The sequence below is a fragment of the Pelodiscus sinensis genome, chromosome 6 (assembly GCF_049634645.1).
Source record: "Pelodiscus sinensis isolate JC-2024 chromosome 6, ASM4963464v1, whole genome shotgun sequence".
Lineage (NCBI taxonomy): Eukaryota > Metazoa > Chordata > Testudines > Trionychidae > Pelodiscus > Pelodiscus sinensis.
The window spans coordinates 96,586,514-96,600,707 of record NC_134716.1 but is presented as its reverse complement, the minus strand read 5'-3'; the positions used below and the strand labels follow the sequence as shown (position 1 = coordinate 96,600,707).

General features: G+C 47.5%; 1 protein-coding gene across 7 annotated transcripts in view; it reads left to right on the top strand.

Annotated features, from left to right (window-relative positions):
* Window positions 1–14,194, top strand: part of IL31RA (interleukin 31 receptor A) — an 86,358-nt gene that overhangs the window by 68,628 nt on the left and 3,536 nt on the right. For all 7 annotated transcript variants that reach the window (XM_075932446.1, XM_075932445.1, XM_075932443.1 and 4 more), the window contains 2 exons: window positions 6,561–6,654; window positions 8,846–8,924. In XM_075932446.1, the coding sequence (XP_075788561.1) occupies window positions 6,561–6,654; window positions 8,846–8,924 (173 nt within the window). The remainder of the gene's footprint in view (window positions 1–6,560; window positions 6,655–8,845; window positions 8,925–14,194) is intronic.

Here is a 14,194-nt window from a genome sequence, read left to right as displayed (position 1 = left end):
CAACTTCCCAGGAAAGTGCCCTAATCACAGGACCAAAGAGGGGATATGCCCGGAGACACTTTGATGAAGCTACCTAGACTTTTCCAGTTTGACAGATTTTTAACATTTGTTGGAAATGAATGAAAAAGAAGTTACTCACCCTGTGAAGTAACGATTATTCTTCGAGATGTGCCCTGTGGGTGCTCCACTCTAGGTGTTGGGTCCCGTCCCGGTGCCGCACCTTGAAGACTTTTCATAGCCGTGCTCTGCCGGCTCACGCATGCGTGCTTCCTCAGGATAGCGTTCTCGCCTTTGATCAGCCGTGCCTGAGCCGGCAACCGTCGGTTCCTCTCACTTGCTCATCTGGAAGAAAAAATAAAGAACAATTCCGGAGCGAGGAGGAAGGGCGGGTCGTGGAGCACCCACGGGGCACATCTCGAAGAACAATCGTTACTTCACAGGGTGAGTAACTTCTTTTTCTTCTTCGAGCGGCCCCATGGGTGCTCCACTCTAAGTGACTCTGGAGCAGTATCCAGAACAGAATTAGAACACTCCAGAATCAAGACTACCAGCACGATTAAGTACTGCTGTAGTCACAGAAGAGTCTGAAACAAATTGATTGACTATAGCATAATGTTTCATAAGTCACATTAGAAGACCATGTTGCCACTCTGCAAATGTCATGAAAGGACACTCCACTCAGAAAGGCCATAGTAGTAGCAACTGCCCTAGTTGAATGAGCCCTCGGAAGAGAAGGGAGAGGCTTCCCTCGTAGCGAGTGGCACATGGATATACATGAAACTATCAGTCTCGAAATACGCTGAGAAGTTAGAGGCTGTCCTTTTGAATGGCGTGCTAATGATACCAGCAAACTATCTGTTTTCCTAAAACCCAGTGTTCTGTCAATGTAAAATGCTAAGGATCTTCTCACATCCAACATATGCAACTGCGCTGCTTGTGTTGAGGTATGGGGTTTTGGAAAGAAACATGGTAAAATTACTGGCTCATTTATGTGGAATTCAGAAGAAACCTTTGGGATAAACGCTGGATGGGTCCTCAATGTCATCGAGTCTTTAGAAAAAACTGTACAGGGAGGTGAGGCCATAAAAGCTGCTATCTCACTTACTCTGCGAGCCAAAGTGAGGGCTAGGAGGAATAGAAGTTTGACAGTAAGTAAGTATAACGTCACTGTAGCCACGGGCTCAAAGGAAGGACGAGTCAAAGTTTCTAGAACTAGATCCAAATTCCATAAAGGCGGAGGAGGCCTCCGCGGGGGATGGAGATTCGAGAGCCCCTTCAGAAATCTTTTTGTAGTAGGGTGAGCGAACAAGGAAACATCCCCATCCTTATGATGGAATGCATTAATTGCCGCCAAGTGTACTTGTAGAGATGCAACTACCAGGCCGTTGTCATGCAGCTGCAAGAGGTATTCCAATATACAAGGTAGGGTTGCGAAACGAGGGTCTACATTGTTATCCGCACACCATGCTTGGAATTTGGACCACTTAGCCGTATAAGTGGTTCGTGTAGACTGTTTTCTACTATGCATCAACACTTGCTTGACTCACTGAGAACAGGATTGCTCGGAGTTGGTAAACCAACAAGCATCCATGCCGTGAGGTGCAGAACTTCAGGTCTTGGATGACAGAGATCCGTTGCCCTGGGTCAATAAATTCGGAAGAGAAGGCAGAGGATATGGCACTCTCACTGACATCTGGTGGAGCATTGAGAACCAAGGCTGATGAGCCCGTACCAGGGCTAGGAGGATCACCTGGGCTTTGTCTGTGTTGATTTTTTCGAGAACCCTTGAAATTAAGACTACTGGGGGAAAGGCATATAGTAACAGCCTCCCCCAGTGGAGAAGAAAGGCGTCCCCCGGCGAGTGACATCCTATTCCGCCTATTGTTCAAGAGCCGGGACATTTCGAATTGAGTTTTGTCGCAAATAAATCTATGGCTGGAAATCCCCATCGAGCAAATATATGAGTCACCACATCCATGCGAACCTCCCACTCATGGTTGTGTGGAAAACACCTGCTGAGAGAGTCCGCTATTAAGTTGTCGACACCTGGAAGATACGAAGCTGTTAGAACGGTGGTGTTGTTGATACACCAATTCCATAAACGGATGCTCTCTGCGCAAAGAGAACGGGATCGGGCACCTCCTTGTTTGTTGATATAAAACATGGTCACCGCATTGTCCATTAGAATCCTGGACGTTGTATTCTGAATGTGCAACTGGAAATGCTTGCAAGCATGCCGCACCGCTCTCAACTCGAGCACATTGATATGCAGTAGCATTTCTTGTGACGACCAGCATCCCTGGACCGTGAGATTGCCCATGTGAGCTCCCCAACCCATCAGGGAAGCATCTGTAGTTATTTGTGTTGTAGGTTGCGGACGATGAAATGGAACATCCGTGAGAAGATTGGCCGGGTTGGCCCACCACTGTAGGGACTCCGGGACACACTGTGGCACCACTATCGGCCTGTGAACACTGTGTTTCACCAGAATGTAAACCCTGGCTAACCAGTGCTGAAGGCAACGAAAACGTAACCTTGCGTTGCTCATTATGATGGTGGCGGCAGCCATATGCCCCAACAGCTGTAGACAAAAGCGTGTGGGAATTGTTGGCGCATGCACCACAGTGTACCAGGTCTTCGATTACCATAAAACGTTCCATTGGTAAATATGCTTGTGCCATGGTTGAATTGAGTCGTGCACCAATGAAAATGAGGTTTTGGGATTGAACTAGTGACAACTTCTTTACATTTATGAGAAGGCCGAGAGCAACAAATTCGTCGGATACTGTCTGAACCATATGGCACGTTTCCATATACGTCGTGCCCCTGAGGAGACAATCGTCTAAATAGGGGAATATTGTCATCCCCAGTCTGTGCAGGTGGACCACGAACACTGCTAATGTTTTGGTGAAAACTCTGGGAGCACACGCTAGTCCAAATGGTAGAACCCTGTACTGATAGTGCTCGTCCCCCAACTGGAAGCGAAGAAAACGCCTGTGAGCCATGTGAATCGCTATGTGGAAATAGGCGTCTTACAAGTGGAGGACTGCAAACCAATCCCTTTTGTTCAACGACAGAATAATAGTTGATAAGGTTACCATCTTGAAACTATGCTTTTGAAGGTGATGGTTTAGCTTTCGAAGGTCTAGAATGGGTCTCCAGCCTCCCAATTCTTTGGTGTGTGGAAAATATCGGGAATAAAAGCCTTTTCCCCAGAACTGTTTGGGAACTCTCTCTATCGCCCCAATGGTGAGCAAACGTTGAACTTCTTGCTTCAGCAGTTACTCGTGAGAGGGGTCCCTGAAGAGGGACGGGGTAGGAGGAGTGGTAGGGGGAATCAAGAAAGGGGATGGAGAGGCCAGACTGTACTACCTCTAGCACCCATCTGTCTGTGGTGATGTCGGACCACTGGTGATAAAATGATCGTAGGCTATGGTGAAAAAGATGAAAAGTTTCATTTTCCGTGTTGATTATGGGCGGTTGGCTTGCATCCTCGACAAGCAAGTCAAATCTGCTGCTTAGTCGACAACTGATTGGTCGAATGGCTCTGTTGTGGCTGCTTGCGCTGAGGGCGTTGCCTAGTATGCTGGTTGTTGAAGGGACGTGCTTGCTGTTTAGAAAAATTAAAATCGTATCTCTGTTGGTAAGGGAAATAACGTCTACATTTGAAGGAAGGTGTGTACATCCCAAGTGTACGTAGAGTGGTGCGTGAGTCTTTTCCCGAGTGAAGGACTTCATCGGTGTTTGCCGCAAAGAGCTTAAGCTTGTCAAACGGTAGATCCTCAACCTGGTTTTGCATCTCCCTCGGAGCCCCTGCTGACGAAAGACATGATGATCTCCTCATGGTGATACCTGTAGCAGTGCCTCGAGCTGCTGTGTCAGCCACATCCATGGCAATCTGTAGTGCAGTGCTACATGATACGTACCCTTCTTGTACTATTGCTTTCAGGAGTGGTTTCTTGTTGTCTGGGAGATGGTGCAGTAACTCTGCGAGTTTTGAATAATTATCAAAATTATGGTTCGATAGATGGGCCGAATAGTTTGCAATGCGTAGTAGCAGTGTGGCTGAGGAGTAAACTTTCCTACCAAAAATATCTAATTTTTTATTGTCCGGAAGCGTATTTCTGTACTGTGGCGCTTACTCCTACGTTGTGCTGCATCTACTACCAATGAGTTAGGCTGAGGGTGATTGAATAAAAAGTCCAATCCTTTCGCCGGTACAAAATATTTTCTGTCGGCCTTTTTACTCGTAGGTGTAACCAGTGTTGGGGTTTGCCATAGCTCATCTGCCACTTCCATGATCGCGTCATCAATCAGTAACACGACCTTTGCATGTTGTTGTGAGCAGAGATTTTTCAAGAGACTGTACCTTTTAACCTGAACATCCGCCAGCTGTATTTCCTGCATGCCTGCCACTCGTTTGAAGAGATCCTGAAAGTGTTTCAGATCATCTGGTGGGGAGATGTCACCTGGGCATATCGCCTCATCCAGGGAAGACGAGGAGCAGTCTGCTGGAGAAGTTTCCGGTTTAGGGTCTTCTGCTTCAGACAACTGTCCCTCTTCCGGTTCGGATTGGTCTAGTTGAATCGTTGGACTCTTAGCTGGAGAAGGTGAGTCTAGGTGTTGTGATCGTGAGGTAAGTATTCTGCTGTTGGTGGTTGGCAGATGTAGGAAGATCCCCTACGCGATGATGGTGTATGGTCACGCTGGGGACGATCATCATATGATCTATGACGTCATATGATCGTCATATGATCTATCAGGAAGGCACTCATAATACTGCTCAGAACGTGACGGTGAGGAGTGTCGAGAGGAGCGTGCACTACCATATAATAGATGCGACATGGAGAGCGTCTAACAGACCCATACCTTGAAAATCGGGAGGGTGAACGAGATCGTGAATGGGACCGATGTGCCTCTAAATACACTGCATCCCTATAATTACGCCAGCTGTACGTGATCCGTGAAGGAGAAACATTATAGTCACGATAGCGACCATGCCTTCCTGGTGAAACAGCTGGAGAAAAAGACCTGTCCCTATAATGGGTTTTTGACAATGACTTCCTAGGTCTTGAAGCCTCATCCATCCCCACAGACACAGGGGAGCCAGGCACCGAGTGGAAATGAAGCAGTGCCGGGGAAATCAGCTGTTGCTGCACTGATGCCGGTGCCAGTAGAATGCCCAGTGCTGGGGTTAACAGCAGTGCGGAGTCTGAGGCATTGAAGTGTTCTGCCTCGGATACCGGTGCCAGAGGGGACGGTGCCATTACTATCATCAGGGCTGGTGAGGCAGGCACTGTTACAGCCGGTGGCGCTAAAGCTGGTGCCAAGTGGCTGGTCAATTGCGGCACCGGCGCCTCTGTCAATTTCAGGGAGTGCACAGCTGAAGCCGGTGCAGACTTGCCAGCCAGCTGCGGCACCGCTCCCGATGTCGGCGCCGAAGCCGCTCTCACTCTGGGCAGTGGGGGCTCTCTCATGCCAGCCCCAGCAAGTTATCCGGATCCCCTGGGGGTCACCTTGAAAGTCCCCGCCAATGTTGTGGCTGCCGCAGGAAGAGAGCACGTTAGGGATGGCTTTGATGTTTTTGAGACAGCTGGTCCCGGAGAAGCCGCTCTCCTCTTATGCTCGGAGGTTTTTGTGGCTGCAGGAGGGATCGGGTCAGGCTGCAATGCCTTGCCGAACTTTAACATCTTTGTCTTCATCTCCCGCTCCCTCCGGGCTCTTGAGGTTAGCTTGCGACAATGGGTGCACTTTTCAGGGACATGAACTTCCCCCACGCACCTGATACAAGTATCATGGCTGTCAGCTGTTGGCATGCCTTCACGGCACACTGAGCATTTTTTAAAGCCAGTTGATCCAGGTATTGTCAGCACAGTTAGAGAAACTGAATGCCTGTGTAATCCTCGTTGTGGGTAGTCAATTTCACCACTTTAGCGCTTTGCTGCAGCGCTTTTCAAAGAAAAACGGTTTTGAGAGGAAAACTTCTTTTTTTTTTCTTTTTAAACAGAACAACAAGTAACAGGAACACAACTAACACTAAACTTGAACTATTTACAGATAGAAAACTATCTAAAAACATCACTGAAGAAAGAGTTCAGGGAGCTCCGACCGCGACCTGAGGCGGTTGAGAGGAACTGAGGGTTGCCGGCTCGCGCATGGCTGATCAAAGGTGCAAACGCTATCCTGAGGAAGCACGCATGCGCGAGCCAGCGAAGCACAACTATGAAAAGTCTCCGAGCCGCGGCGCCGGGATGGGACCCGACACATAGAGTGGTGCACCCGCGGGGCCACTTGAAGAAGAACTATTTGTTTCGATTTTTGTTTGTTTGCTATACAAACCAAAAAATCTGTTGTTTACCCAACTCTAGTAGTGAGTAGTTTGATCTGCAAAATACACATTACTTAGCACAATTTATAAAAGATTTGGTTGTCACATCCTTGACCAACTGACAATAGAAACATGCTAATAGGGTGGCTCTATTAGTACAGTCTGAAATTAAAAATTTGCTCTGTATTGTAATATACTAAGAAATGTTTAAATGCTTGTTCTTTCTCAAAAGGTGATGATGACCTTATTTTTATAACGATACCATTTGGACTCTGTATGATTCTTCTGTTAATCCTAGGGACAACCTGTACTCTAAAAAAACACATGTGAGTAAATTTTTGTGTACTTGTAAAAAGAGAAAATAATGCATTTTAACACATAAAAGGCTAGTATTTTTATTCTAAAAGTGTTCGCTTGTTCAAGATTCAAATCCATATCGAGTTAAGGAAATGTACTGATTTGTTGAAATTTATATGTTTAGACTCCGAGCCTGCAAAAAGCGAAGTATTTCCCTAACTTTACTCATATTAGCTTCAGAGGGTAGCTGAGTTAGTCTGTACAGGATAAACTTAAAAAACAGCAAATGGTCTGGTAGCACTTTATAGACTAACAAAACATGTAGATGGTATTGTGAGCTTTTGTGGGCACTGCCCACTTCTTCAGATGACTGGAGTTTTGAGTTTAGGATGTGTCGACCCATTTTGGTTTTGGGTCTACACATCCTAAACTCAAAACTCCGGTCATCTGAAGAAGTGGGCTGTGCCCATGAAAAGCTCATGATACCATTTACATGTTTTGTTAGTCTATAAAGTGCTACCAGACCATTTGCTGTTTTTTAAGTTTACTCGTATTAGTAGTTCATAGGCTTCAGAGGAACTTAAATGTGAATAAAGTTATACACACATGTATGGGTTCAAGGATATAATTGATACTGGCAGCAACTCTGTTTATCTTTTTAAAGCACTCACAAAGCTGATTTTAGCTATTTTAATTGTTATTAAAGTGGTTTTATGTGCTTTTGTATATATAAATTAAGGAACCAGCTCTGCTCTATTTTGGCTGGGAGCGCCTACTGTTCAAATTATGTTGCCATGTAAATTCTAATTTTATTTTTTTTCTGACTGCCACAGACAGCTGGGTGTTGATTTGGAAATAGTTTTTTTTTTTCTCATGATCAGCCTATTTCTCAGAGAAGCTTGATGGTGTTCAAGACACTAAAGGCATATTTTTGTTGAAGAGTTAGCTAAAATGTCATCCACACACACAGTGGCGGATTTAGGGCAAGGTGAGCAGGACGGCTGCCCCGGGCCCCACGCATGCGCCGTGTCAAAGGGTTCCACGAAATTTCGCTGCCTGGGGCCCCGCGGTGCTGCTCTGGATCCCGCGGCACTCTCATCCGCCCCTGCACACACACAAGCTCTTCACTCAAGTTGGCTTGCATCTTGCGGGTATTGGTAAGACTATGGTTTTGGCACAGGTATTTTTATTAAAAGTTATGAATGGGATACAGGCAATAATTCACAGAAATATACACACGGTGTGCAGTTTTCACTCCATCAATACAATTAACCAAGGTCCCAGGCCACAGGTGACTTGGTGTAGCTAAGTTACAGGTGGTGGGGACCAGGCTTCAGCTGAAGCCAAAACCTGAACCCTGCCACCCATAATTCTTCTTTGTGCAGGGCCCCCGACAGTGGCCCTAGCAACAGCTGTGCAGAAAATGGTATTTTCAACACTTTACTGTAGATTTTGAAGGGAAAAAAAGTTATTTCTTGTTTGTTCCCCCACCCCCCAAATCTAATGCTTGGAAATTTCAAGGACTTGCAGACATCTCATAAAATTATAGCATCCGTGACAGTCATAGCTTTAGGTATAGACTCCAGCGCAAGCCAGCACAGCTCACCAGTTGCTAATAAAACCACACTCTGGAGTTCCTGTATTGTTGTTCACTGTGGCTGCTTTCTCTTGAGCTAGGTTAACTTTCACTTGAGCTAGGTTAACTCAAAGGAGTTAACTTAATATTTGAGGACTTACCTTAAGAAATAACCCAGACTCACTTCAAGCTTGATCCTGCCTTGAGGGCGGGGGGCTGGACTCGATGACCTCTCGAGGTCCTTTCCAGTCCTATTATTCTATGATTCTAATTTAGGCATGTTATAAAGATTTGGGTTTTTGTAGCTTGAATAATTACAAATGTACCTTCATTTTCAGTATTTAGTGGTAAACATTGGTTTAAACCAAAAATTCAGGTTTTAGGTAACACATTGCTACTGCTTTTAAACAGTTTTTCTCTAGCCTAGAAGAATTGGCTTGAGGGTAAGCAGTGCCCCTTATAATAACTAGATAACAAATATAGAGGAACGATTTCCCTTGATAAATGTTCACCATTGTATTCCTGGCTAAACATGTTCTGCATTTAGTTCATTCATGTACTAGTACAGCATTCCTATGAATTCATCATGTCAGTCATGATACAATTCCTACACCAAATGGCCAAATTGCCTTTCTTAATTGCAGGGTGAAAAATGTTTGTTGGCCTGATATACCAGATCCTGCAAAGAGTATTGCTGGGAAGTGGCCTACTGACGTGCATAAGGTAATATAAGTTTGATGTTAAGAAAAACAAATTTGTCGTGGGTAAATCAGTAAAATGTTTGATAAACAATTGAGGCATGATGGACTAGCTTCATTAAATCAGTAATGATTTTAATGATGCTCTAACTGGATGAATTTGACTATAGGTAAAATTCTTTCATAGATACCTCTATAGGCACCTATATTTACTACTTTCTGATATTGCTAGATATGTTGTGCTCATGTAGTTTGTTTTTCCCATCTTGTCTCGAAGGAGATGTTAAGTGGGCCAGTCATCTCTGAAGTAATTTACGTATTCTTTCCAGATTACAACATACCTTAATGTTTACATCCTAAAATATCAATCAAAGTAGCAGGTTTAAAAAGATAGCATTTTTACAAGACAAAATTTATAGAATAGGTGTAAACACACCATATTAATAAAACTGTCAGATGTTTACACTTGTGGGAAGTTTTGTTGCAGAGAAAGATAAAAGATAAACTTAGCAAAAACTGACAAAACACCCATGAAAAATGTCTTAGCTTGACCAATCAAGGGAGATAACAGGTATGCAGGAGTCTGAATGCCTGCTTCTGAGAAGGTCTTAGAATGCTTCTTTGCAGTGCTAGACCTAATGATAAGCAAAATTCACATCTGTATAGGGTACCATGAAATCTGGGTACCATGAAATCTGGGGCATCAAACTGCCACAAATTCATGGTGCTATAGGCAGTGGCAGGTGCAGGCTCCAGTGGTCAGCCCCATGCCTTCTCCCCACCACATGCTTTACTCAGTTCAGCTCTCGCTAACCAGCTGTTTCCCCTTCTAGTGGAAGGAGAAACACTGCTCATGCCCTTTGCCACTCCCTTGCACCTCCTACTTCTCCCCCCTGCCATCAGGTCAGCCAGTCTTCCTGCCTTATTCCTGCCACTTGCAAAGTTTTTACCCCTACAGTTCTTGAATGTAGGCCCCCCCAGTGTGTGTGTGCAGGTGCTTGGGCTGCGTAGGGCATCAGGATTGGTTGGGATGGCCCTGTTTCTTTGTCACCCTTAGTTCTCAGTTCTTCCAGTGATTGCTCATGTCCATTCCATGTAGATGTGCGCATGCTGCATGCACGCTGTAGTTATTTGGGAGGGGTCAGGATTTATTGCTGAGGTGTCCTTGCAGGGCTCTGGCTCCGCTGATGATGATAACCAGAAGGCTGCTTGCATGTGTTCACAATTATGTGAGTCGTGTCGACTTGTGCACTTAGTCTGCACAGCAGATCCCAGGAGAGCCCCCAAAGACCACAAACCAGATAAGGATGCCAGGCCAGGTTTATTGTTAAGTGAAGTACAGTAATAGTTGTCAGTAGACTCTATATGTATCCCGTAACAATGGAATGACTCAATCAATGGAAAATTTCACTAGCCCTCTGTCATTAAAAGACTGTCCCCTCAAGACACCACTTTATATACAGGTACTACCAACTTACACATCACTGCCTACATGTCAGGTTGCCACCCTCTGGTGTTGTCTGGTTACCATCCTCTAACACTACTTAGATGCCACCCATCACCCTGCACCTTGTGGTTTGATTAGATCATCTCTATCCATTTTAGACTCTTTCCTGAACATGGGTCGGTATCTGTGAAGAGTGGATACCAAGGTCTTTTTTAATAAGCTGGTGGTACCAAGTGCTTTCCACTTATGACCAGTACCAATTACTTTGCTACACCTGGGTCTATTACCAACTACTGTTTTGCATTCTCAGCCCTGCTCGTGCCAAGTTCTGTGAGCAGGGGCCTGCCTCTTGCTCATAGCTTAGCTTTGCTTTGTTAGCCATGTTTTGTCTGTTGTTAGGTAGGCCTCAGTCCAGACCTGTGCTATATGGACTTATGTTCTAGGCCTTCATCTTATTACACACACGTCATCGGAAGTTTTTTCCTTAGCAGTACCCATTGGACCAGCACGGGAGCCCCTTGAAGTGGTGCCGGTATATCAGCTAATATATATCCCTGCTGGGCCTCCACCACCTTGGTTCCTTCTTACCCCTCGTGATGGTCACTGGAACATGCCTTTGCTCTGCAAGTGGCTCTTAGCAGTTCTTCTCGTTGTTTCACTAGTTAAAGAGTTCGCAGTTATTGTTTTTATCTAAGGTTTTATTAGCTGTTAAGTGTTGTTCTTAGTTTTCAGTGCTCAGATGTAGGGCTTACTTTGTGTCCCTGGTGCGCCTGGTGGGACATGCCTGGACCTCACAGCTTCAAGCCTTGTGAGAAGTGCCAGAAGCCTATGCCCTGCAAGGACCCTCACGTAGCCCATCTTAAGTGCCTGGTAGTGGCCCACTTGCCCAAGGGCTGTAGGATCTGCAAAGTCTTCAAGCCGTGTACCAAATGGGAAAGGGAATCTCGCTTGAAGATTATCCTCAAGGAAGTGGCCTTACGTATGGGACTGGCGTCCAATCCGGCACTGGCAACCCAGAGCGCATTGGTGTCAGTGAATGAGGCACCTAACTATTCTTGTGCCTTCCCAGGGCCGTGCAGGCCTCGGCACAGGTTGCAGTCCCGGTGCCTTAGAAGAAGAGGAGACCTAGCAGGAGCAGGTCTCCCTTGAGGCATGTGCCCTCTGTGCGCTCTCAAGTGGAGTACATGGCACCGATGGGCACAGCACCAGGACCTTTGTGGTTGGATCGGCACTGTTTGGGCCCATGCTGTGATGCCAGCCAGTGGGGGGTCTTTCTGGAGCCCTTCATTCTGGATTCCTTTGAGACAAGAGAGCTAATTGAGTGATCTCTTCCCCAACCCCGGACCCAACCAAGGAGCAAGGATCCAGATAGCACTACCCCATGGCCTTGGCACCCAGCGCTCCAGCCCCAGACACTAGAGGGTCCCATTGTCCTAACATGGTGCCAATAACCTTGACTCCAGTCCTGGGTGTGGCACCGACTCCACCCTTGGCACCGGCTGTAGCCCCCCACCCCTTCTCAGGCACTGGCACTGACATGGGAGTCAGCACCAATACATGGGCCTAGGGTGGCACAGGCTGCAGCACCGGGTCCGGCAACCAGCAGCCCTTCTCCTTTCAGTGCATCAGCACTGCAGCTGGCCGTGCTTTTGCCTCCTTCTCGACACTGGGGGGAAAACAGAGTAAATGGCTCAGTACACCCTATCCAGGAGGTTGCCTGTTGTCACTGCTACTGCACCACCATGGTCAACCTCAGAGTATTCAACAGACCGGGGACTCCAGGTCTCGATCCAGACATCAGTCTTACTCAGCATCGTAGTGCCTCAGTGCACCACCAGCAGTGTCAGTGGCCTCCACTTACACCGGTGCTGGTGTTACAGCAGCATTGGCCACAATGAGGTGCAGGTGCTAACCCAGTGGCTTGGGCCTATCATCAGTGTCAGGGGGCAATTCTATCCAGACCAAAGTAGGTCTTCTTGGGGCTGAGGGCTCCACCCTTGGCAACTCTGCTGACCTGCTCCCCAATGTTGGGTCAGTCCCTTCCCCTTGGCCAGGCTTCCCCAGAACATCACCAGGAAAGGGGGCCTCCCACTACACAACCCATTACTGCGGCCTCTTTGGTGGTCTCACAAGCCCCATTGCAAGCTTGGGATCCAGAGGCAGTGGGCATGAAGGGATCCTCATCCTCCTCGCTTGATGAGACACTTGGTGTGTCTCTCTCTCCCTTCCATGGACATGAGGTCCCATCAGGAAATCCTTCACCAACTGGCTCAGAGTTTGAGAGTCCAGGTGGAGAGGATGTCGGAGGATTCAGACCCTACGGTCAACATCCTGCAGGCCGACACCCCTACCAGAGTGGCTGTGCCGATTAATAAGACTGTGACCAAAGTCTCTGTAGCAGACCCTGGCCTCTATCCCGCAGATGGACAAGAGGGTTGAGCAGAGGTATTTCATTCCACAGGAGGAGAATGAATATCTATTTTCTCACCCACTCCATGGTCCGTGGTTGTTCAGGCAATGAACCAGAGGGAGAGGGAGGGTGAGCCAGGCACCACCCGTAAGCGTAGGGACACCAAGAAAGTGGATCTTTTGGGCAAAAAGGCCTACGCGTCTGGGGGTCTTCAACTTCACATAGCAAACCAGCAGGTTCTGTTGAGTCACTATGCCTATAACACCTGGGCAAACATGGGCAAGTTTGCCGAGTTGGTCCCTAGGGAATCTAGGTCTGAGTTTGGAGCCCTAGTGGAAGAGGGCAGGGTGGTCTCCCAGGCTGTCTCCAGACCATCCTGGATGCGACCAATGCAGCTGCCCGTACTATGGACATGGGGCTGGTTCTGCATTGCAGCTCCTGGCTGTAGGTATCTGGAGTGGCCCCTGAGCTCCAGACCACCATTCAAGACCTCCAAACAGACCAATATCTGCATGGTCTTAAGGACACCTGGGCTACTTTAAAGTCCCTTGGAATTCATGCCCCGGTTAATCATTGGTGTTCCCTGTTGGGCAGGAATGCCTGTAGGCCCTCTCAGCAGGGCACCCATCCCGATTTTTCCCACCAAAGGAGAAATAGCAATGGGAGGAATGGCAGACTCCGATCCCACCCGGCCCCAGACCATGGACAGGGCCCATCCAACAAGCCCCCAGACCTCCATCAAGGGTTTTGAGGGTATGCTCAAGGACAGCGTACCAGCCATGCCTATCCTGTTCAAGGATCACTTATTCTCTTTCTACCCGACTTGGGAATACATCACCTTGGACTGTTGGGTCCTGGAAATGGTAGGTACACCATCCCCTCTCTCCCTCCCATCCTCTTACCCCATCCCTCTTCAGGGGAGCCGCCTTCTGGACTTGCTTACCACCAGGTGAACCAGGAAGTGCCTGAGGTTCTGTTCCCTCATAGGGCTGGAGCAGGGATCCCTAGGAGATGCCTTTCTTACCCCCTGGCCCGAAGGTTTCCTTTATGCCACTTTTCCCGCTGGCCCACAAGGTTTGGGAATTCAGGGCATCCCTGATCCTCATTGCACTGGTTCGGCCCAGGCAGCACTGGTTCATGTCTCTCCTGAGCCTGTCCTGTGAGAGACTGATCATGCTCCCATTGGTCCCGGACCTCATTGTGGATCCCAAAGTACATGAAAGGGTTGGACAGACTTTATCTGCATGTTCGTCAACCCATCCTCTAATGAGACCTCAGCCTGGTCCTGTCCAAACTCGTGGGCCTCCCTTTGAACCTTTGGTGACATACTCGCTGCTGCACCTTTCTTGGAAGGTGCCTTTCCTGGTGGCTATCATGTTAGCCAGATATGTGTCTGAGCTAAGGGCCCTCACCTCAGACCCTCCCATACACAGTTTTT